At 40.9% G+C, this 24,740-nt stretch overlaps 1 protein-coding gene and 1 long non-coding RNA gene across 4 annotated transcripts in view; one reads left to right on the top strand and one right to left on the bottom strand.

Moving 5' to 3' along the window:
• Positions 1-3,855: 3,855 nt before the first annotated feature.
• Positions 3,856-11,911, bottom strand: LOC136317435 (uncharacterized). Of its 2 annotated transcripts, XR_010727874.1 has the most exons (4): positions 11,859-11,911; positions 6,061-6,085; positions 5,179-5,561; positions 3,856-4,732 (listed from the first exon to the last, which is right to left on the bottom strand). It is a non-coding gene; the product is annotated as an uncharacterized lncRNA (long non-coding RNA). The 2 variants fall into 2 exon arrangements; XR_010727873.1 differs by having other exon boundaries at positions 3,856-5,561.
• A 114-nt stretch (positions 11,912-12,025) lies between these two features.
• Positions 12,026-24,740, top strand: part of POLD3 (DNA polymerase delta 3, accessory subunit) — a 59,347-nt gene continuing 46,632 nt past the window's right edge. For both annotated transcript variants that reach the window (XM_066250121.1, XM_066250114.1), the window contains exons 1-3: positions 12,026-12,204; positions 14,098-14,153; positions 23,581-23,683. In XM_066250121.1, coding sequence (XP_066106218.1) covers positions 12,145-12,204; positions 14,098-14,153; positions 23,581-23,683 — 219 coding nt within the window. In that variant the 5' untranslated portion in view covers positions 12,026-12,144. The remainder of the gene's footprint in view (positions 12,205-14,097; positions 14,154-23,580; positions 23,684-24,740) is intronic.

Raw genomic sequence — 24,740 nt, 5'->3', positions numbered from 1 at the left:
GCAAATGATGGAGGCAGTGGTAGAGATGAGCCGTGGAAACCTATTGTTTAAACTGAAATTATGAAGAAGTGGAAATTGTGGTTAAGCCACAGAAGAACACAGAATAGTCATAGATAAGCAGCGATGCCAGGACAGAGACAATGAGGCAAAAAGAGTAGCCCATTCGCAGGGGGAGGGGAGGGGCACAAAGAAAACCAGATAGAAGGTGACGGAAGACAATTTGACTTTGGGTGAGGGGGGTATGCAGCATAATCAAATGTCAAAATAACCTGGAGATGTTTTCTTGGAACATATGTACCCTGATTTATCAATGTCACTGCATTAAAATGAATAAAAATAAGATTAAAAAAAAAAAAAGAGTAGCCCATTCCATCAAGACTGTGTCTGGAAGGGCCTGCCCCTTCTTTACAGGACACTAAAGCTGAGGCCACATGACATTTCCTGAGGAGGTCTTCCCAACCAGCAGTGCAGCAGGCAGACAGCAGTGGTCTCTCAGGGAAGAATCACAGGCTTCTTCCCAGCCCTGAATGTCAACCCCCACTCCAATTTGAATAATTCCATAATGATGCACTTGCTTAACATAAAACTGCTTATAACCAATTTCCAAGTATCTTCACTTTTAGCATCACCTCTTCAAAACACCTTTCCAGCCCCCAAAGGAAGGTAGAAAGGAGAACAACATACAAAGCAACTGCGAGATGCGGGGGAGGTGTCCTCCTGCTTTTTTTCTGAATGTCCAAAGCAAGACAGGTAGCAATGTGACCCTCTGGTGATTGAGCTGAGAAATAAACAAGCTGGGTGTGAATGTGAACTTGAGTTGCATGGGATGGTAGTGGGTGTGAAATAGGATGTGGTGTCTGAGTGCCCTCTTGGCTCACCTACTTTGTTTTGGTAACTGTTTTACATTGATCTTTATAAAACTGATAAGGTGTTTTAGAACAGCACCTGGAGGTTCATCTCACCATCCTTTGGACTCCTGCCACCCTGGCTGTCAGAAAGGTTGATATGTTCTGGCCTTGGTGGCTGTACATTCCACAAGACAATGTACCTTGTGTCTACAAATGTCAACACAAGGTATGTGTTTTCATAAAACAGCCTCTGTTAAAAAAACAACAAAAGCTCCCTGATATTACTATCAGCACTGAAGAGGCCTCCCGATCCCATCCTCTTTTCTCGGTGTGGGCAAAGAGATGCTCCTTGACCACTGCCCGAGAAATGCCCGAAGATACTATAATCCCAGAACAATGTTATACAATGGTGTACAATTCTATAATCATCATCTGTATATTGTACTGTGGATCTGATATAATTAATAACAAGGGTCCTTATCAGAGGGGCAAAAGGAATCAGAATCAAGGAAGGGGATGTGGTGATAGAAGAAGAGAGAGAAAGAGACTTGAAGATAGACGTTACAATTGGCTTTGAAGATGGAGAAAGCAGTCATGAGCCAGCCATGGTAAAACATACTCTTGCCTACAGCCTTTACAAGTGACACAGTCCTTCTCACACATTGATTTTAGTCCTTCTGAATATAAAGTCCTTCCTTTATATCCATAAAATAGTAAATTTGTGTATTTTAATACAAAACAAACAAAAAAAAACCACAAAAGGAAATATTGGCTTGTGTGTGTGTTGTTAAAAGCTTAAACAATGAGAACATACTGATTTGCTTTTTCATATAATTGCTTAAAGGTGAAAGAAGGGATTATAATTCAGGAGTCCCCAAACTTTTTACACAGGGGGCCAGTTCACTGTCCCTCAGACCATTGGAAGTCTGCCACATACAATGCTCCTCTCACTGACCACCAATGAAAGAGGTGCCCCTTCCGGCGGGGGGCCGGATAAATGGCCTCAGGGGGCCGCATGCGGCCAGCGGGCCGTAGTTTGGGGACTCCTGGATTACACAGTATCTAATCCTGGAGACCTAAATCCAGTTTCCCCCCACATTTCCTCTAATCCTCAGGCTGGTTGAGTTGCCTCCACTAGTATAGGGTTCCCATGTACCCTGTGCTTTCCTCACACTGTTTGGTGTTTACTCCCCATAGACTAAATTCCCAGAGATGAAGACCATGTTATGTTGCCAATAGGGCCTCATAGACAGGAGGCCTTGAGTAATGTTTGATGAATGAATGTATGAATGATTTAGTGCTAAATAATGGTACAGTATTAATAAGTCTGGGGCCTCTGAGACCCCAAAATGACCCTTGGACAGTTATATGGCCCCCAAGTCATAATTCTTTTTTTTTATTATAATTTTATTTTTTTAATAGGGTGACATCAATAAATCAGGATACATATATTCAAAGATAACATGCCCAGGTAATTTTGTCGTTCAATTATGTTGCATACCCATCACCCAAAGTCAGATTGTCCTCTGTCACCTTCTATCTAGTTTTCTTTGTGCCCCTCCCCCTCCCCCTTTCCCTCCCCCCCTCCTCACTCCTCCCGTAACCACCACACTCTTATCAATGTCTCTTAGTCTCACTTTTATGTCCCACCTACGTATGGAATAATGCAGTCCCTGGTTTTTTCTGATTTACTTATTTCACTTCGTATAATGTTATCAAGATCTCACCATTTTGCTGTAAATGATCCGATGTCATCATTTCTTATGGCTGAGTAGTATTTCATAGTGTATATGTGCCACATCTTCTTTATCCAGTCATCTATTGATGGGCTTTTTGGTTGTTTCCATGTCCTGGCCACTGTGAACAATGCTGCAATGAACATGGGGCTGCATGTGTCTTTGCGTATCAATGTTTCTGAGTTTGGGGGGTATATACCCAGTAGAGGGATTGCTGGGTCATAAGGTAGTTCTATTTTCAGTTTTTTGAGGAACCACCATACTTTCTTCCATAATGGTTGTACTACTTTACATTCCCACCAACAGTGTATGAGGGTTCCTTTTTCTCCACAGCCTCTCCAACATTTGCTATTACCTGTCTTGTTAATAATAGCTAATCTAACAGGTGTGAGGTGGTATCTCATTGCCGTTTTGATTTGCATTTCTCTAATAACTAAAGAAGCTGAGCATCTTTTCATATATCTGTTGGCCATTTGTATTTCTTCCTGGGAGAAGTGTCTGTTCATGTCCTCTTCCCATTTTTTTATTGGATTGTTTGTTTGTTGTTGAGTTTTATGAGTTCTTTGTATATTTTGGATATTAGGCCCTTATCTGAGCTGTTGTTTGAAAATATCATTTCCCATTTAGTTGGCTTTCTGTTTATTTTGTTATCAGTTTCTCTTGCTGAGCAAAAACTTCTTAGTCTGATGTAGTCCCATTCATTAATTTTTGCCTTCACTTCTCTTGCCTGTGGAGTCAAATTCATAAAATGCTCTTTAAAACCCAGGTCCATGAGTTGAGTACCTATGTCTTCTTCTATGTACTTAATTGTTTCAGGTCTTATGTTTAGATCTTTGATCCATTTTGAGTTAATTTTAGTACAGGGGGACAAACTGTAGTCCAGTTTCATTCTTTTGCATGTGGCTTTCCAGTTTTCCCAGCACCATTTATTGAAGAGGCTTTCTTTTCTCCATTGTGTTGTTGGTCCCTTTATCAAAAATTATTTGACTATATATATGTGGTTTTATTTCTGGGCTTTCTATTCTGTTCCATTGGTCTGAGTGTCTATTTTTCTGCCAATACCATGCTGTTTTGATTGTCGTGGCCCTATAATATAGTTTGAAGTCAGGTATTGTAATGCCCCCAGCTTCATTCTTTTTCTTTAGGATTGCTTTGGCTATTCAGGGTTTTTTATAGTTCCATATAAATCTGATGATTTTTTGCTCCATTTCTTTAAAAAATGTCATTGGAATTTTGATGGGAATTGCATTAAATTTGTATATTGCTTTGGGTATATGGCCATCTTGATTATATTTATTCTTCCTAACCAAGAACAAGGAATATTCTTCCATCTCATTATATCTTTTTCGATTTCCCTTAACAATGGTTATAGTTTTTGTTATATTAAGTCCTTTACATTCTTTGTTATGTTTATTCCTAGGTATTTTTTTTTTTTTGTTGCAATTGTGAAGGGGATTATTCTTTTGAGTTCTTTCTCAAATGTTTCATTGTTGGCATATAGAAAGGCTATTGAAAGTCATAATTCTTAATCTTGTACTCCTTGGTTCTGACCTGTTCCCCTGCCTGGAATGTTATCTCCCAGAGGCCTGTGGAGTTCCTGAGCTGTTCCTACAGGCCCCTTTCCTGGTCAGAGGCCTGGCTCTCTTCCTCTACTCTAAGTCTGGAGATCCTGCCTACATATAAGTTGACTTTATCTTCCCCCCAGTATTGAGTGAGTCCCATCTAGATTTCCCGCCCATGCTCTGTCCAAATCGTTAGACCTTCTGACTTTAATCATTTTGGGGATGAAGAGGAGGAAGAAGGAGGGTCAGCTTTCTATTTCTAACAGCAACCTTAGGTACTCTTTTGAGACATGGAAGCTAAAGAGTCTTGATTGGAAGGCTTCCACTGCTGGTTGGTGTCAGCTGACATTGCTATCTCCAACAGTTTTGTCTGGTCTCCTTTGCTTTGCAAATACTTTGGTTGATTGGTTGTGAACTGTTTGTTCTTAACATTGATATTAAGTCTCATCCTTAAGGAACAAGGAATGAGTTGTCTTTTTTTTTTTTTTTTTTTTAAGAAGCATTTAAGGTATTGGTAGGAATGGTGATAATTTTCAGTTTTGGAGATTTGCCTTTTACATTCCAATATGAAAAACATTACAGATGCCTGGAATAAGTAGATAAATTAATTTTACATTACTAAATGACCCATTTTGAAAAAAATATTTTATTTATATTGATTTTAGAGTGAGGAGAGAGAGAGAAAAGGAGGGCGAGCAAGAAGAATCAACTCATAGTAGTTGCTTCTATATATGCCTTGACTGAGCAAGCCTGCGGTTTTGAACAGGCCACCCCAGCATTCCAGGTTGATACTGTATCCACTGCGCCATCGCAGGTCAGGATTAATGCCCCATTTTTTCAAAATAAAAATGAGTTTATTTTTTCTGACAATAAAAATGACACAGACTGTTGGGAACTGCAAGCCAACAGGGTCTTTGCGGTTTAGATTTTTGGGGGACAGAAGTGTGGGGAACTGGCAGTAAGCTGACAATCTGCCCAAACCTCCCACCTCACTTGCTTAGTGAAGTTACTAAAAGCTGTTTTTACTCACACCTCCATGTTAGCTGTGGTGCTGGATGGTTTGCATTCGTCCTATCCTCCATGTCCCTCAGAAAGACTGGAGGCAATTCTTTGGTTTGTGAAGTTAAGATGTTATGTATGGTGGGAGTTTTCTGCACTTGGGAGAGTTCTTGGGTTGCCTTGAAAATATGATAAAAAGATATCATTGATTTGCTAATGACTCTCTTTGCCCTAGAAATAAAGCAAGGTTGGGGGTGGAGGGCACTCTGTTTTTGCCATCAGCTTGCAGAGGCCTCCTGATCCCATCCTATTTCTCTTTAAGTTTATTTTCTTCATTTTGCATCATTCCCCCTCAGGACCTGGAATTACTAGTCGCACAGGTTCCCGGCAACAGACTCTTATAAAAGTTTAAACATCTAGAAGGAAAAAAAAGAGAGAATAAAAATCATGGGCTTTGCTGGCCGGTTGGCTCAGTGGTAGAGCGTCGGCCTGGCGTGTGGAAGTCCCAGGTTCGATTCCTGGCCAGGGCATACAGGAGAAGCACCCATCTGCTTCTCCAGCCCTCCCCCTCTCCTTCCTCTCTGTCTCTCTCTTCCCCTCCCACAGCCAAGGCTCCATTGGAGCAAAGATGGCCCAGGTGCTGAGGATGGCTCCATGGCCTCTGCCTCAGGCGCTAGAGTGGCTCTGGTTGCAACAGAGCGACACCTCGGATGGGTAGAGCATCGCCCCCTGGTGGGTGTGCCGGGTGGATCCCGGTCGGGCGCATGTGGGAGTCTGTCTGACTGCCTCCCCGTTTCCAGCTTCAGAAAAATACCAAAAAAAAAAAAAAAAAAATCATGGGCTTTGGGCATACCTGAGCATAAACACATGGCCCACCACCACTTACTCCCTTATGGTTTGGGGCAAGTTACTTACTCTTTCTCAGCTCCAGTTTCCTCATCTGTGAAACAGGGATAATAGAAGGTCAGTAATAATATTTACTTACTTTATAGAATTGTTTTTGCTGATGAAATAAGAATATTCAAGTAAAAGGCCTAGCGTGGTGCTTGCACACTTTACACACTCCATGAATAAGTAAGAGTGAACAACATTTCAGGTTTCCTTTTCTTTTTTTTTTTTTTTTACAGAGACAGAGTGAGTCAGAGAGAGGGATAGACAGAGACAGACAGACAGGAATGGAGAGAGATGTGAAGCATCAATCATTAGTTTTTCATTGGGCGTTGCAACACCTTAGTTGTCCATTGATTGCTTTCTCATATGTGCCTTGACTGCGGGCCTTCAGCAGACCAAGTAACCCCTTGCTGGAGCCAGTGACCTTGGGTTCAAGCTGTTGGGCCTTTTTGCTCAAACCAGATGAGCTTGTGCTCAAGCTGGCGACCTTGGGGTCTCGAACCTGGGTCCTCTGCATCCCAGTCTGACGCTCTATCCACTGCGCCACCACCTGGTCAGGCTCTCCTTGTTTCTTAATCCAGTGCCCCCCCACCCCAAATCTCACTGTCTTCAGTGTAATTGAACTTAAGTCGATAAACATTCACTGAGAATCTATTAGATGCTGCTGTGTTAGTTGTTGTTATTATTAGAAATAAAGCAAGGTTGGGGGTGGAGGGCACTCTGTTTTTGCCATCAGCTTGCAGATATAAAAAATCCTACTTAGTTATTAGTTTAAGAAAACCTTGTCTTGGAACCTAAATGGAATAATTTCCTATTCACTTTTCCTACTAACATAACATTGATTTAAATTTGGGTCTTTTTTTGGTGAAGGAGTAGTAGAATTTAACAGGGTTGTTTGAGTATCAAATGAGTACATTCTAGGAAGGTACCCACAATGTGACAGTTGCTCAGTGTAACTAGTTATCACCCCAGCAATGTACAAGACTTTCACACCAGTGGTTTATGGGAGTGAAAATACAGAGGGATCCTCTTTTCTGGTTTACTTTTGATCCTAGACCTGAGCTTTCAGGCATTATCTAGATAAAACACTAATCTTCTGGACACAGTCCTAGGATTGTTTACTGACATTTAAACCTTGTCAAAGATCTCTGCTCCCTAACTTTCCCTCCCCTTGTCTCCTCACAACCCCCATCAAATGCCCTGACAACTTCCAAGATTAATTCCTGTTTGCCTGGAGTCTGTTCCCACATCCTGTAGATAATCAATACATACCATTTGTTACTTGGCTTCCACTGAAAGCAATTCTCATTTTACTGATGTTCTCAAGGATTCCCAAGTTTTTACAAAAAAAATGAATTAGAGTTCATTGTATTTATTATTGGCTTTCCTACATGCAGTTATAAAATAATAATAAGATAGAAAAACACGATGTTTAAGATCATGGATGCTAGAGCCAGACTGCTTGGGTTATAATTCTGTCTCTGCCAGTTATTTTGTGATTTTGGCCAAACTACTTAACCTCTCTGTGCTAATGTTTACTTATCTTGAAAAAGGGGATAATAATAACCTTACTTTCTAGGGTTCTTACAGAGATTAGATGGGTTAATATTTGTAAAGCACTTGGAACAGAGCCTGGCATATAGTTAATAGTAGCTAGGTATTGTTATGTAATAGTTATCATTTATAGAGCACTTAGCTATCTTCCAAGTACAGGACATGTTACTTTCAATCCCCTCAAGCATGCAAAGTGTATATTGTTTGTAGTGGTGTGCTAGAGCTGACCTGTACCTGCTTATGAGAGTGGAACATCAATGTTTCAGAAAGTTGACAAGTCAGTTGTTAAACAAAGCCATTACTAAAAATTAGGTAATATAAATTTAAAATTAAATTATATTAAAAACTAAGACAACAAACCTTCAAATATTGTCACTTCCTCATTATTTTACTACATTGTACTACCATCTATGCTTTGTGGTTACTTGTTTATTGTACTTTTAAAAATTATTTTTCAATTACAGTTGAAATTCAATATTATATTAATTTCAGGTATACATTTAGACATTTATATAATTTATGAAGTGATCCCCCAATAAGTCTAGTACCTGCCTGAACCATACCTAGTAATTACCATATGATTGACTATACCCCCTATGCTGTACTTTACATCCCCATGTCTATTGTACTTGGACGGTGGAAATAATGGGGTGATGTCCTACATCTCTACCTAACTGTGTTCTGTGACATTGGGATCGGTGACTGGGAATCTGCTGTGGTGAGTATTCACACCACAGAAGTTGGCAACCACTACAAATCAGAGACTCTTTAATTTGGCTAATTGGTTATTAAACATTTATCAATATACCACTATATATTATTGTCCCTTCTTTAGAGGGACCTTTTTTCTAGTCCCAATCTAGTCCCACTACTCCACCCCAGACTTGGAAATGCCTTTAGTCATTTATTTGATAATCCCATGCCTGAGATCTATTTTTGCCCTTTACTCCTTCTTCCCAGAATTCTTTTTTTTTTTTTTTTTGTCCAAGGTTAACATTAAACCCATTGTTTCTAACACCTGTACCTATATTTATTTTCCTGGTTTGAGAATGCTTGGCACAGTAGTTAAGATTCCTTAAATGATCACTTTTCTTAAACGTGTTATTAGTGTGAACATACACATTTGGAAAACTATACATATCAGAAATGTACAATTAAAATCATTTTCACAAACTCAATAAACCATGAGATCAGCATCCAGATACAGAACCAGAACATTATCCTTTTCTCAGAAGCCTTCCAGTTTCTACCCTTCCAAGGTTAACTACTTATCTGGCTTCTATAAGTCATGCAATATTTTTTTTTCTGTTAACTTTATTTTCCTTTTTATTGAATTTATTGGGGTGACACTGGATAACAAAATTATATGTTTCAGGTGCACAATTCTACAACACATCATTTGTACTGTATTGTGTGGTCACCGCCCCAAGTCAAGTCTCTGGCCATTACCATTTACCCACTCATAACCTTCACCCCCTTCTGACACCTCTCCAGTCTTTTAATATTGGCATATCTAGGACCACGTTGGGTTAGGTACTCTATATTATATTATCTGCCTCTGTTGGAGTGGGGAATAGTATCAAGACTCCTGCCAATTATCTTTATTTATATCCCACTCCTGTGGAGCAATGACAAGAAATGTGTTCCAATTCCAGCATTACCACTTAACCCTGTGACCTAAAAAATCCGTGTCTCCTCTCTTAAGCCTTGGCAATCTAGTCAATAAAATATAGACTAACAATCCATTTGCAGAGATGCTATGAAAAGTAAATGAAATCTTTCTGTCAAAGCACCTGGTACAGTGTTCCTGGATGTTACTGATTTTTATTGTGTACAGTCATGGTGTGAGGACTTTATGTATATAGTTGTTTATAACTCTGGCCATATAGAATTCTTTGATTTTCTTATCTGCTCTTGTTCTATCTTCCACATCTCAGTAGTCAAAGGCATCATCATGTACCTAAAATTTTTTATTCTAAATCTAGGCATTTTCCTTGATTCCTGTTGTTCCAACATTCCACTCATCTAATGCATCAGCAGGTTTTGCTGACTCTAAAAAGAAACCCAAGTCACTGGATTCTCTCAATTTTTACTACCATTATCCTATTTTAAGCCACTACCATCCCTCACTTAAGTATCTTCACAAGAATGTTAAGGTACTTGTAAACAGACTCCCTGTATTATTGATCAGAGATGTACGCCCAGCACCCCAGTATCCAGAGCAGTGCCTGGTTCTGAGGCTTTTGCTATGTCTCAAATGAATACATGTTGCAACAAACCTTTGAAGTGGGTACTATTATTATTTCCATCTTATAGATGGGGCAATAGGCATGCAGTGGTTAAATAACTTTACTTAAGATCACAGCAACAAATACAGTATCAAAACCAGGATTCAATTCTAGGGTTTAACTCCTATAGAGCCTGCTCCATTATCCACTACTAGAAAGCCCGGCGGTCATACGAAATGACCGCTGTTCTAGATATTATAAATTGTAATTAAAATGATTTGTGCAAGGGTATCTGCTAATTCAAACTGAATTACCCAGGGCAGGCGGCGAGGATGCCCCTTTGCTTACTGCCCCACGGGGTTTCCCCCTATCTACTTGCTTAATTGCTTAAAGTAGAGTGCAATGAAAGAAACCACTGGCGGTACATTTCTTAAGAGCCACCGCTAGCTCAATAAATAAAGGTGATTTAAATAATAAAATGTTAATTCACATGTCAAAGATCTCTTTGTACACAACATTTCTTGTGTAGATCTTTCCATCATTTTTAAGCTCGCCTTGCAGAGGACCATCAGTTATTTTTAATTTTACATCCGTTCTTTCACAAACTCTTGAACAGGCAACATAAAGTTGACCATGTCCAAATGCAGGCTCAGGTAAAAATGCCAACATATGGCCCTGGCCAGTTGGCTCAGTGGTAGGGCGTCGGCCTGGCGTGCGGGGAACCCGGGTTTGATTCCCGGCCAGGGCACATAGGAGAAGCGCCCATTTGCTTCTCCAACCCCCTCCCCTCCTTCCTCTCTGTCTCTCTCTTCCCCTCCCACAGCCAAGGCTCCATTGGAGCAAAGATGGCCCGGGCGCTGGGGATGGCTCCTTGGCCTCTGCCCCAGGCGCTAGAGTGGCTCTGGTCGCGGCAGAGCGACACCCCAGAGGGGCAGAGCATCGCCCCATGGTGGGCAGAGCATCGCCCCTGGTGGGCGTGCCGGGTGGATCCCAGTGGGGCGCATGCGGGAGTCTGTCTGACTGTCTCTCCCCATTTCCAGCTTCAGAAAAATACAAAAAAAAAAAAATGCCAACACGCTTAAGCGTTTGGCCCTGAGACTTATTGATGGTCATAGCAAAGGCAAGTTTTACAGGAAATTGTCTACGTCTCAATTGAAATGGCAACCCTGTTTGAGATGGAGCCAAATCAATTCTTGGAATGACATGTATTTCACCTTTAGAGGAGCCAGTCAAAGACTTAGCTATTATGACATTATTTTTCAATTGGAGAACCTCTAGTCTTGTACCATTGCAAAGACCCCTTCTGGTATTAAGATTTCTTAACAGCATAATAATTGCTCCAATCTTTAACCTCAATTTGTGAGGTGGCATGCCAGAAGGCGGGACTATTTGAATGCCGTGGCAACTTCACCCCATTGGCTAGTACAGTTACGCAAGCAACCAATAAGCTATCGGCGACAAACAGACACTTAAGCCGCATGTAATAAAGATGCCATCATATTTAGCTACAGTGTTTATGCTGAAATCAATTATTAAGGGATTTTTGGCTGATGTTAATAGAAATTTTAGTTAAAATTCCCCAACACGAAAACTTTTCCTTAAAGTTCATGTGCCCCTACACACAGCCTTCAGGGTAGCATGATTTGGCTTCTCCCAAGTTTCATCACTCCTGATTGGCCCCTTCTCCCAACATTTCAGCCATAGTCAACTCTTTTCTCTTTCCCACAAACGCTCCTGCCTCTACAGAACCATTGCCCCTCTCCCATCCCCTCTGGAAAACCTTCCCTAATTTCTGAGGGATTATATTATAACAAGCAGTACGTTATCCCAGCTGGCATCACTCTACTAAAATTGCTTGTTTATTTCTTTATTGGTCACTGCTGTGTCCCCAGTGCCTAAGCATTGCTTGTAATAGAATAGGTACTTGATAAACATTTGTTTAATTAAGATATGAAAGGACAAGGATTATTTTATCAATTTATAGATGGAAAGACTGTGATACCTAGAGGTCAGATACTTTGCCCTGAGTCAGTCACTCACCGGCCGTGGTGAGGTTTCAAACTCGAACTCCACAAACAGCCCCTTCAGACCACGCCCACTCTCCTAGTTCTTCCCGTCCTTCCGCTTCCTCTAGCTCCGCCTACTTCGGCCTACGCCATCTCTGAGATTAATTTGACCCTCGGCAGGCCGCCGTAGCGCGTCGCCTCTGTTGCTGTGGGAAACGACCCGCGACCTAGGGGGAAGGAAGGACGTTTCCCGCCGGCGGGAGCTGCGGTTCAGGCGGCGTGGGGAACCCAGAAGCTGCGGGGCACGGCGCCGCAGCACCATGGCGGACCAGATTTATCTGGAAAATATAGACGAGTTCGTCATGGACCAGAACAAGATCGTGAGGAGCTAGGACTGGGAAACGCGGGTTTTCGCCTGGGGCCCGGCGAGGGCGGCGGAGTCCTGTCCCCTCTCCGTGTGGTCTCGTGAGGACCAGCCGAGGGAGACAGGTCACCACGCCTCGTGCCTCAGGCGAGCGAGAACTCTCGGGAGAGGTCTCGGCGCGCGCGGCAGCCCTCGTCCCTTGAGTGGGCGTACTGGGCACTGCACCGACTAGGGGCCGCGGAGGGAGGGGCGTTTCTTGTTAATATTTCCAAGGCGCCTGTACAACTGTTTGATAAGGTGGCTGGCATTTAAAGCCCCAAATTTACAGTTGAAATGTAACCAGGCTTAAGTGACAAGTTGTTTAACCTTCCGACAGTTGGTTTCCTGTTACTGGAAATTTGGTATTGATACAGGCTTGACCTGCCTCACAGGGATAGATAAGATCAAGTGAGACAATGAATGTGAATGCACTTGGCAAATCGTGATGATTACCTACTGTGAGTTTAGGATGCACATGATTGCACTTTTTGCAGGGACCCACCCAGAGGCTGGTAGAAAAGGCAATTGAAGCAGACAGAGGAGCCAAATACTTTATTTGTGGTTGGTAAGGGATAGTCAGTTTTCCAGCCTAGGTCTGTCTCTTTTGCTAATAATGTTTCATACACATCGCACTGCCTTTGCCTAACTTAATAACTATTGAAAACTCAGCATTTAGAATTGGAAGACTTTGAGAGAAAAGTGACAGGAGAGTTCAAGGAAGAAGGGGAGGAAGATCTAGACTTGAAGATCAGAGTTCCCAATCTAATCTCTGATACAGTATTCATCCACCTCATTTCATTCCCTGATCCCTGCACCACTTAGGTCCTTTAATGTTCCTTTGTATGGCTACAACTTTCCTTAGAGGTTTTTCTGGGTTATACACTTCAAAATAATGTAGCTTCTGGGTGAGTTTTAGGATAGTCTTGGATGGTGGTCCTCAAAAAAGGACAGAATGTGAAATAAGAGCCTTAGTAAAAACAATGAGTGTGAGAAAAAGGAGGGCTTTGGCTTTGATGTATATTCAGCCTTCCTTTTTAGATTATTTACATTAATTGGTCTGTAAAACAAATTTCTTAGTATTTGTAAGATAAATATCTCAGTCCTACCTGCCCAGATGGATGGTTGTGGGAAAACTGGGGCAGCATCTATTATAAGGCATATCATGTAAGACTAAGAATCAATTTTTTTTAGAGAGAGAGGAAAGGAGAGAGATGAGAAGCATCAGCTCATAGTTGCGGCACTTTAGTTCACTGATTGCTTCTCATATGTGCCTTGACCTGGAGTCTCTAACCAAGCCAGTGACCCCTTGCTCAAGCCAGCGACCATGGGATCATGTCTATGATCCCTTGAGCTCAGTTGTGCTCAAGCCAGCAACTTCGGGTTTGAACCTGGACCTCAGCGTCCCAGGTCAGTGCTCTATCCAAAGCGACACCACTGGTCAGGCAAAGCTAGGAATGTTTAGGTGCATTTTGAACTGACCTGCACTCTGGAGCCATCTAATAAATGTTTTAAAAATTCCTTCTTGGCCCTGGCTGGTTTGCTCAGTGGATAGAGTGTCGGTTTGGTGTATGGACATCCAGGGTTCAAATCATGGTCAGAGCACACAAGAGAAGCAACCATTGGCTTCTTTTCCCCTCCCTCCTCCTTCCCTGCATCCCCCTCATCCTCTCTGACTGCCTGTGGCTCAGTTGGTTCAGGGTTGGACCCTGGTGTTGAGGATAGCTTGGTTTGTTTGAGCTAAAAATAGCTTGGTTGATTTGAGCATTGGCCCCAGACAGGGTTTGCTGGTGGATCCCTGTGGGGGTGCATGTGGGAGTCTGTCTCACTGTCTCCCCTCCTCTCACTTGAAAAAAATTCCTTTTTTTTGCAGGTGACATATAAATGGCTGAGCTATACACTAGGAGTTCATGTTAACCAGGCCAAACAGTAAGTCCAATTTACTACTAATTTTCATCACTTAGGAGTTTTTTGTTTGTTGTTTTGCTTTGTTTATAGCTTTATAGATAGCTTCTAGGTTAGAGTTTTGTGTTTTTTTTTCTGGGAAATGGGAAAGAATACTATTTTTACTACTTTATTATTTAGGTGATTTGCTGGATTTATTTGTAGTCTTGCCCTCTGTTTAACATCACTTTATTATTTCAGATTTATTAAATGGGATATCCAATTTTGTTTACATCTCAGATTTATACATCTGTTTATCTTAATCTTTATTACAGTTGCGCACATGCTTCTTACACCCATCTCTGGGTGTTACTGAAATATTTCCATAATGAGGTCAACAGGTGTTTTGACATAAGCTGTATAACAGTATAAGATGGGGAGAACCTTTTAAGTGAAACTGTAACAGAGATGTTTAGAGTGGTGCAGAGCATTCCTCTTGAAGTCTGCCATATTACTTGTCCTTACTTGAAAAGGGAAAAAAAGTAAGCTTTTGAATTAACTTCAAAATTTCTTGACCTGCAAATGTGCAGATGTTGTCCATGTCCCAGGGGGAAGAATTGATGAACAGGTTGAGGACACATATATTGAGTTTAAATATTCATTGTTGGGAAAACAGCTCTGTTAGGGTTGCCCGCTTGTACTTTGCCTGATTAATGTGTGAGCATGGGGCAGCACCATGTGTGTATAGGCTATGTAAAGCTATGGATGCTTGCCCTCAGGGCAGTGGATTGCAATTGCCTGCCCGCCACTGTGAGGGGCCATTTTGCTGTTTGCCTGAGAAGTGGTTTTCCCCTGCTGGTTTGCTTGTCTGCTGTTGCGAGACTCTATTAAACAGAAATGGCCCAACGCTTTCTGGCCCCTCAGTTTCTCTACCGTCTGCCCAAATCCAATGTGGACCTGCCTGGCCTCAGCCACTGGCATTCCACTCATTTAGTTTATTTTATCCCTAAAGGTGGTCTTTTTTCCTATTCCTTGAATCATAGGATCTTTAAGTGGTGGGAATATCCCTTGAGTCTCTAGAGTGGGTTGATTTGGCTTTATTTGAGTTGCTGTTTGACAGTTGAAGGAGTTTGACTATCTAAGATTGTTGTTGCTAAGACCGTCCTGTCCCAAACCAAGAGGTTTGGGTAACTCTAGGAATGGACACCTGCAAGAGTCATTATTTGTTGTGGTTATGTATGTTTAAATATGAGATGAGGTACCTATTACTATTATAAACTTTTGGAGTTTAAAGGTGCATACTGGAGATGAAATAAAGTATCCTGCAATTTTATGTAGCTACCCTGTGTATTATAGAATTAACACACTTTCTTGCCCCTGCCTGTCTACCAGCTTCATCCCACACCACTCTCCACCCCTTTTATACTCTAGCAATATTTGCCTCAACTACGCCAGGCTCATTCTCACCCCAGGACATTGATACCATTCCCTCTGCCTGGAATGCTCTCTTCCGAGCTGTCATCATCCTTTAGGTTTCAGCCCAAATTTCACACATTACTTCTTGGAACAGCCCTCCCCTAATGCTTTATTACAGGTATCATCATCCCTCCCTAACTCTGTCATATGTGTTTCTTTTATATTTAAAAAGAAAAACAGCCTGACCTGTGGTGGCGCAGTGGATAAAGCGTCGACCTGGAAATGCTGAGGTCGCCGGTTCAAAACCCTGGGCTTGCCTGGTCAAGGCACATATGGGAGTTGATGCTTCCAGCTCCTCCCCCCTGTATCTCTCCTCTCTCTCTCTCTCTCTCCTCTCAAAAATGAATAAATAAAATAAAATTTAAAAAAAATAAATAAATAAAATAAAAAGAAAAACAACAACTTTATTGAGATAGAATTCATATAGAATTCACCCACTGAAAATGTATAATGATTTTTAGTCTATCCAAAGAGTTGTGCAGCCATAGCTGCAATTAATTTTAGAACATTTTCATCAGCCCCAAAAAGGACCCTGTATGTTAACAGTCACTCATCATTTTTCCTGAATTCTGTCTCCCACTTCCCCCAGCCCTAGGCAACTACTAGTAGATTCTCTATAGATTTGCATAATCTGCACATTTCATATAAATGGAATTATGTGATATGTAAACTTGTGTGTCTGATTTCTTTCATTTAGTCTAATGTTTCCAAGGTTTGACCATGATATAGCACGTATCAGGACAGTAAATCCCCACTTAACATCATCTGAAACCAATTTCACCATAGGCTCATTAATACAGTAAATAAGAGTTAAGTTCCTACAGTATTCATCAGTATTTTAATTAAATTACCTTATTTGAGGACCTGCTATACTTTATTCCCTTTTATGGCTGAATTATTCTTTCATATGGTGTTACTGGTTTCTTAGGGCTGCCATAACTGTACTTGGTGGTTTAAAATTGCAAAAATATATTGTCTCACAGTTCTGGAAGTTAGAAGTTTGAAATTAAGGTGTCAGCAGAGCCATGCTCCTTTTGAAACCTGGAGAGAATCCTTTCTTGCCTCTTTCTAGCTTTCGGTGGTTTGCTGGCAGTCTTTTGCATTCCTTGACGTGTAGCTGCATGACCCCAGTCTCTGCCTTTGTCATGTGGCATTTGTTTTCCCTGTGTTCACATGGCCATTTTATAAGGATACCAGTTACACTGGATTAGGAGCCCATTTCCTTCAGCATGATTTCATCTTAGCTGATTATGAAAAGATCCCATTTCTAAGTAAGGTCATATTCTGAGGTACTGGTGGTTAGGAGGTCGCATTTCTTTTTGGGGGACACAATTCAGCCCAGAACATATGGGTAAACAATATTTTGTTTATCTGTTTGTTCATCAGCTGATGAACATTTAGGTGTTTCCACATTTGGGTGTTACAAATAATGCTGCTGTGTACATCTGAGTATGAGTTTTTGTGCAGATATGTATTCCCAGTTTTCCTCTTTATATACCTAGGATTGGAATTCCTCGGCCAGATAATAAATCTATTTTTGACATTTTGAGGAACTGCCAAACTGTTTTCAAAGTGGCTATACTATTTTACAGTCCCATCAGCAGTGTTCAAGGGTTCCAATTTTTCCATATTCTTTTCAACTCTTGGTTATCTGTCTTTTTTAATTTTAGCCATACTAATGGGTGTGAAGTGGTATCATTATGGTTTTGATTTACAGTTTGATTTGATTTGATCTTTTCATGTATGTGTTAGCTATTTGTATGTATATCTTCTTTGGAGAAATATTATTCTGATCCTTTGTCCATTTTTTAATTGGGTTATTTGTCTTTTTATTGTTGAATTGTAAGAGTTCTTTATATATTCTCGACACTAGACCTTGATTAGATATATGATTTGCAAGAAATTTCTTCCATTCTGTGGGTTGTCTTTGTACTTTATTGATGGTGTTCTTTAAAGCACAAAAGTTTTTATTGTTGACGAAGTTCATTTGTTCTTTTTCCTTCTGTTGCTTGCTTTTTTTTTATACAGTATCTAACAGGCTTTACCTAACCCAAGGTCAAAAGGATTTATCTACGTGTTTTCTTCTAAGAGTTTTGTAGTTTTAGTTTACTCGAATAATTGTCACTTTATTTAAGGTTTTTGCATATTGAGTGCTTGTTAACATGTTAAAAATGCCTTAGTCCTCACAATAAGAATACACTATTGTTTTCAAATTAGGTCAGGAACCTATGGCTGGGAGCCAGATGTGGCTCTTTTGATGGCTGCATCTGGCTTGCAGACAAATCTTTAATGAAAAAATAATAACGTTAAAAATATAAAACATTTTCATGTATTACAATCCATTCATTTCCTACCACTCATGTTCATGGTTCGGGTGGCTGGAGCCAATCACAGCTGTCCTCTGGGACAACATCAGATTTTTATTGGATAATGCATAACGTACATGGGTCTTTGTATGGCTCTCATGGAATTACATTTTAAATGTGGCATTCATGGCTCTCTCAGCCAAAAAGGTTCCTGACCCCTGAATTAGGTGGTACATAGTGAGAATAAGTTATTTCTGCTCCATGGTGTCTGGTGCCTCAGTTGAAAAGCCTCGGTGGCTGGAATTTTAACATCAGTAGGATTCTTTGTACACATGTTTGGCAGTTGATGCTTGTCATTGATTGGGACTGTGGCTGGGGATGTTGACCAGACATTGCATGTGGTCTGTCTGTATGACCTGGATATCTACCAGAGTATAGTGTCTCCAGGTAGTCAAACTTCTTAACACAGCATTTAAGACTTCAAAAGCTAGTACTCCAGCACAAGGCAGAAGGTGATTGCCTCACAAATCAAGCAGTATCATGTCTGCTTTATTTTTTTAGTTAAAATGAATCAGTAGCCTTGCCAGATTCAGGGATAAGGATGGAGTCCACCTCTCTCTGGGTAGACACGGAAGAGCATGTGGGATGGGCGACATTGTTGCAGCCGTTTTCAGAAAACACAGTATGCCATAATCATTGTATCTTTAGTGCTTGGATCATAATAGGTGCCAATAAATGTTTGTTGAATAAATACGAAGCATGGTAGATATTTTCACATTTATCTCACATACTCTTTTTTTTTTTTCAGGGTTTTAATAATTTTATTTTTTTTAATGGGGTGACATCAATAAATCAGGATACATATATTCAAAGATAACATGTCCAGGTTATCTTGTCGTTCAATTATGTTGCATACCCATCACCCAGATTGTCCTGTCACCTTCTATCTAGTTTTCTTTGTGCCCCTCCCCCTCCCCCTTTCCCTCTCCCTCTCCTCCCCCCTAACCACCACACTCTTATCAATGTCTCTTAGTCTCACTTTTATGTCCCACCTATGTATCACATACTCTCTTTAACAATTCAATGTGATGGGTATTATCAGCCCCCCCCCCTTTTTTTTTCTTTTTTCTTTTTTCTTTTTCTTTTTCTTTTAAAGCTGGAAATGGGGAGAGACAGTCAGACAGACTCCCGCATGCACCCGACCGGGATCCACCTGGCACGCCCACCAGGGGGCAACGCTCTGCCCACCAGGGGGCAATGCTCTGCCCCTCCGGGGCGTCGCTCTTCTGCAACCAGAGCCACTCTAGGGCCTGGGGCAGAGGCCAAGGAGCCATCCCCAGCGCCCGGGCCATCTTTGCTCCAATGGAGCCTTGGCTGTGGGAGGGGAAGAGAGAGACAGAGGAAGGAGGGGGGGGGTGGAGAAGCAAATGGGCGCTTCTCCTATGTGCCCTGGCCGGGAATCGAACCCGGATCCCCCGCACGCCAGGCTGACGCTCTACCGCTGAGCCAACCGGCCAGGGCCTGTCAGCCCCTTTTAACAGATGAGAAAATTGAGACTTGAGTGTCCTGTCACCTTTTTTTATTTTACCTATAGTGGAAGCAGTTATTTATTTATTTATTTATTTAACATTTGAAATATTCTGATTTTTTTTAAGTTTTATTGAATTTATTGGGGTGACATTTGTTGGGCAAACCAGTGTTTCAAGTATGAAACAAGTGTGTTTAGGTTTGTTTGCTTGTATTTTGTGTTTTGCTTAATCCATTTATGTTTTTCACCCAGCCCCCCTTACTTCTGATAGCTGTCAGTCTGTTCTCTGAGTCTGTTTCTGTTTTGCTTGTTTATTTTGTTCATTAGATTTTACACATAAGTGAAATCATATGGTATTTGTCTTTCTCTGAATGGCTTATTTCTATAGTGGAAACATTTAAAGTTGGCACTGAGTGTAGTAACTGGGCATAATGATACTGATTTGCTTGGATTCAGTAAAGAAGTACTTTTTTAGTTCTTAATATAGTGTTATAGAACAGCAAACCAGATAGACAAGGTCCTTCCCATCATTGATTTATAGAAGATAATTTCAGGTCATAAAAATGCAGTGAAAAAATTAAATCAGGTCAGACAAGGCAGTATACCGTATACACTATATTTATCCTAGGAAAAGTTATTGGTGGAATTGATCAGGAGGGAAAATTAATGAATGTAAATGGAAAGATATAATTAATCATGTCTGTAGGAAATGCATCTTATAAGAATTCATATATGTTGTCATTCATGCTTAAGAATGTTTTGCATATTTTGTTGCTAAAATGTTTGATGTGACACATTAAACATGTCCTAGAGACTCTAAAGATATGCAGAAATTTTTTTTTTTTCAAAAAGAGTTTGTGCAGTTTTGATCTCCCTGTTAATCTAAAAGAACTAGGGTGGATTTGGGGAGGCAAGTACATAGAGGATGTCTGTGATGATATATGAGTTGTAGATAAAAGATTTAGCTAGCAAGCATGAGAGTATCTAGTTATGGTACCTGCCTGTCATTTCTTCCATTAGCATGGTTCTACCTAGCGTAAGTAAACCAAAATGTTTGTGAATTTGTGTTACCTCATCTTTCCTAATGCAGTGCTGCGTGGAAGGAAACACAAAAGAGGACAAGATAGAGCAATCAACAAAAATGCTAACAGGGCACATTTTTATCTTTAAGGAACTTACAGTGTAGTGGGAATGACAGATATCTAAATTAAGTAGTTTGAATACAATTTGGTAAGTGCTGACACACTTGGTAAGTGCATAATAACATGGGATAGGCTCTGTTAGAGCTTGGAAGGTAGGGGTGCCCTGCTGGCCTGTGGTTTTAGGGATGGCTTCATAAGAGGTGGTAACTGAACTGCTGTCTGCATGAGGTAGTAGGTGGATGAGGTCTGAGCAAAGCATTCCAGGCAGAAGGAGCAAGGGGGACTGCAGAATGTTTCATAAGGCTGAAAATAGTGTGAATGTGAGAGAAGGGTGAGAGATACAAGGGAGCAGAACAAGAAGGGTCTTACGTGTTATTACTGGGGAGTTGGGAGTTGATCCTTTGGGGATGGAGAGCTACCAGAAAGTTTTGAATAAATAGTAATACTTCAGACAAGAATATCCACCTACCTTTTCAACACCACTTAATGACGAATAGGCATCTCAGACTTAACATGCTTCAAAAGTTAACTCCTGATTTTTGCCCCCTACTTCTGCTTTTCCCCATGTCAGTGAACGACAGCTTTATCCTTTGAGTTGGTTAGTTGTCATCCATAACTCCTTTTTCTCACATACTCCACAATCAACCCATCAGCAATACTGTTGTTTCTCCCTTTAAATTTTCCCAGAATTCATCCATTTATTTCTTACCTCCATGTGACTACCCTGGTCTGAGCTAACATCACCTCTAGCCTGCATTACTGCAGTAGCTTCCTAATCAGTTTCCCTGCTTCCTCCCTTACCCTCTGGCAGTATATTTTACACAGGGTAGTCATGGACTCTTCTAAAAGGTTCTGCATAGGGCCACAAATCCCTACATGTCTGGTACTTGGTCACCACTATTCTTTCTTATTCCCTTCTGCACACTTGCCACCTTTCTGTTCTTCTACCTTGTCTACATTCTTTCCTCAGAACCTTGACATTTGCTGTTCTTTCTACCTGGAACATCACCCCTGAAGATAGCCACAGTGCTGGCTTCCTCACTTCCTGCAGGGCTCTGCTCATGAGACCTCCCCTAATCACTTTATATAAAATAGCAAAACTTCTGCTCAGATACTCTCTATTACTTTTTTCCCCATAGATTTACTACCATTTAACATATTTACTTGTTTGTCTCTTTTCTGCAGTGTAAGCTCTAAAAGGTTAGTTAGGAACTTTGCTTTGTTCATTGCCTCTCCCTAAGGTGCAGAACTAAAGTAGCCACTCAGTGAAGTTTTTTGACCTAATGACTTGATTTGCATTTTTAACACTACTGTGGCAGCCTTGTGGATAATAAAAGCTCGTGAGTGCAGAATTGACTCTTGGAATTGAAATAGTCCAGTCAAGAGATTTGGAGGGCATGGAGTCAAGAATTACTTGGGAGGGAGAACTGACTAGATTTGGCAACTCACCGGATAAGGAGAAGAAGGATAATGACTCCCAGATTTCTGGCTTGGGGGTTTCAGCAGATGTTGTTGTCATCATAAGTAAGCCATGGGGATGAATGAAATAGACCAACCATCCTGGTTTGCCCAGGACTGTCTGTTTTAGTACCAAAAGTCCATGTCTTGGGAAACCTCTCAAATCCAGGAAAACCCAAATGATTTGTCAGTCTAATATAGAGAGTGAAAAGATAGCTAAAGACCGAACCCTATTAGGGAAAAGAGGTAATCAAGTCTGTACAGGAAACAGCAGGGCTTTAGAAGGGTAGCAGGGGACTCAATGGGATATGGGCTTATGGAAGCTAAGAGAGCAGACACTTCCAGAAGAGAGTAGTCAACAGTGTACGTTGAGTTTCCCTTGGAATTTTTGAGTTTGAGTTTCTAGCTGTCCTTGGCAGAAGTATGGTGTGTTATAGAAGCTCAGTATATATTTCTTGAAATAAAAGACACAAATGATATGTCTTTTTTGTTGTTTTTGTTAAACTGTTGAATTTAGGATTGTTACTAAAAACAGCATTATTGGTACATGTAGTGTTTGGCAGTCTCAGGTTAGTGAATACTCTGAGTACTGGGCAGTGGGAGTCAGCTGTTACAGTCTGCAGTTCTGAAACATCATTGAATCTGAGTGATTATAAAACTTGAATTTTAAAGCTGGACATTTGTAATCATTTCCTTAGTCATTTTTAATGTTTTGGAACCCTTTTGAGAAATTATTGAAAACCCTGAACTGTCTCTCCACAAAACACATATTCTGACCAGGCGGTGGCACAGTGGATAGAGCATCAGACTGGGGTGCGGGGACCCAGGTTCGAGACCCCGAAGTCACCAACTTGAGCGCAGGCTCATCTGGTTTGAGCAAAAGCTCACCAGCTTGGACCCAAGGCAGCTGGCTTGAGCAAGGGGTTACTCAGTCTGCTGAAGGCCCATGGTCAAGGCACATATGAGAAAGCAATCAATGAACAACTAAGGTGTCACAGCAAAAAACTAATGATTGATGCTTCTCATCTCTCTCCGTTCCTGTCTGTCTGTCCCTATCTATCTCTCTCTCTTACTCTCTCTCTCTGTCTCTGTAAAAAAAGCAAACACATATTATACGTTTTACTTAAAAATTGGGGGGCTGGAGGGTTTTAGATGGCCACCTGAATCCTATAGTAGAAGAATCACTGATCTATCTAGTACAGCTCTCTAGTTTTATAACTCAAGATATTAAGAGGCCTAGAAAAATTAATTTATCTAAGATCACATAGTGACTGAACTTATTCTTGCTTCAGTGTTCTATTCATTGTATGTTACTGTTTTATTGCATGTTCACTCTGTCTGGGCCTATTACTAGAGTCCTTTTATTTCAGTTATGAAATGGGCCACCGTGCCAACTCATTAAGTTGACCCCAACATAACTCTATTCATAGACCGAGCAGAAATTTTGTAGACAATTTGAAGAACTGCCAGATTTAATATGCCTAATTTTTAAGTCACAGATTTAGAGTTGATGAGGTAAAAACTCTTACTAATGACTTTCTTGTGCCTTCTGTTTGGAACAGGATGCTGTATGATTATGTTGAAAGGAAGCGAAAGGAAAATTCAGGAGCCCAACTGCACGTCACTTATTTGGTGTCTGGCAGTCTTGTTCAGAATGGACATTTGGTAAGTTCTCAGAATATTATAATGAGCTTAAATATGTTTGCACTATATAAACTGTTAAATAAAAACACGGGGGTGGGGAGGACATAATATTTAGTATTATGGTAGTTTTAAAAAGCTACCTGACGGTGATTATTTTGAATTTGGAGACTAAACCTAAAACTGATTTTTGGTGATATCTCAGCTGTGATGCAGAGACTATGTCATTATTATACAACTTTTCTATATAATTTTTCTTTCTTCTTGAAGGTATATTAGGAAAAATGGTAGTTAGTTTCCATCCTCTTCAAATGTCAAGTCATACACTCAGGTGTTTAGAAAGTATAATTTTATTTTTTTTTTTAACTCAAGTTGATTTTAATTTGAGCATTCATTTTAGTAGGCTTATGTCTAAGTGGCTGAAGAACGGGGCTGTTGGCAGGAGGCTGAGAATGCAGAGGCATAGGTTGGGAATGTCTTCATTCTCATATATCTTTTCAGTTTGGTATGTGGTCACCCCCAACTCAGGTCACTGCTGCATTTTCACCATCCTGACCACAAAGCTTTCTCGGGTCTGCTGACTTTCTCTTAGCTACTTCCATGTACTTCTTATGAGCAAAGGGATCATTCTACCACTCCCATGACTGGGGAAGCTCTGCTGCAATAATTTGTTCCTTTTGCTCCAGACTGATCCTTGGAAACTTTGATCATTCCTCTTCTCTGGCTTCCTCCCAGAAGTAAGGCACATTTCACGTTTCTTCTGTCCCCACACCTCCGGTCTGAAGGCTTTTTTGCTCCTGCCACCAGCAGCCCTACAGAACAGCGCAAGGAGCAGGGCTCCTCAGAGATCCACTAACATATGTGTTCCTCTTCCCTTGGACTTTCCTTCAGACTCATAAATTCAGAAGCCTGACATCAAAATGCAGGGTGTCCTCGGGTTACAACACAGTTCTGTACCTATAGTGACGTAACCCAAATTTTGGTGTAAGTTGAAACACACCCTAGCCCAGTGGTTCTCAAACTTTTTGAAGTCGGGAAGCATTTAAAATCCTACAAATAATCATAGGCACACTATATACAA

The sequence above is a fragment of the Saccopteryx bilineata genome, chromosome 1, assembly GCF_036850765.1.
Source record: "Saccopteryx bilineata isolate mSacBil1 chromosome 1, mSacBil1_pri_phased_curated, whole genome shotgun sequence".
Lineage (NCBI taxonomy): Eukaryota > Metazoa > Chordata > Mammalia > Chiroptera > Emballonuridae > Saccopteryx > Saccopteryx bilineata.
Note: the sequence above shows the minus strand (reverse complement) of the source record. Positions and strands in the feature narration are given on the sequence as shown.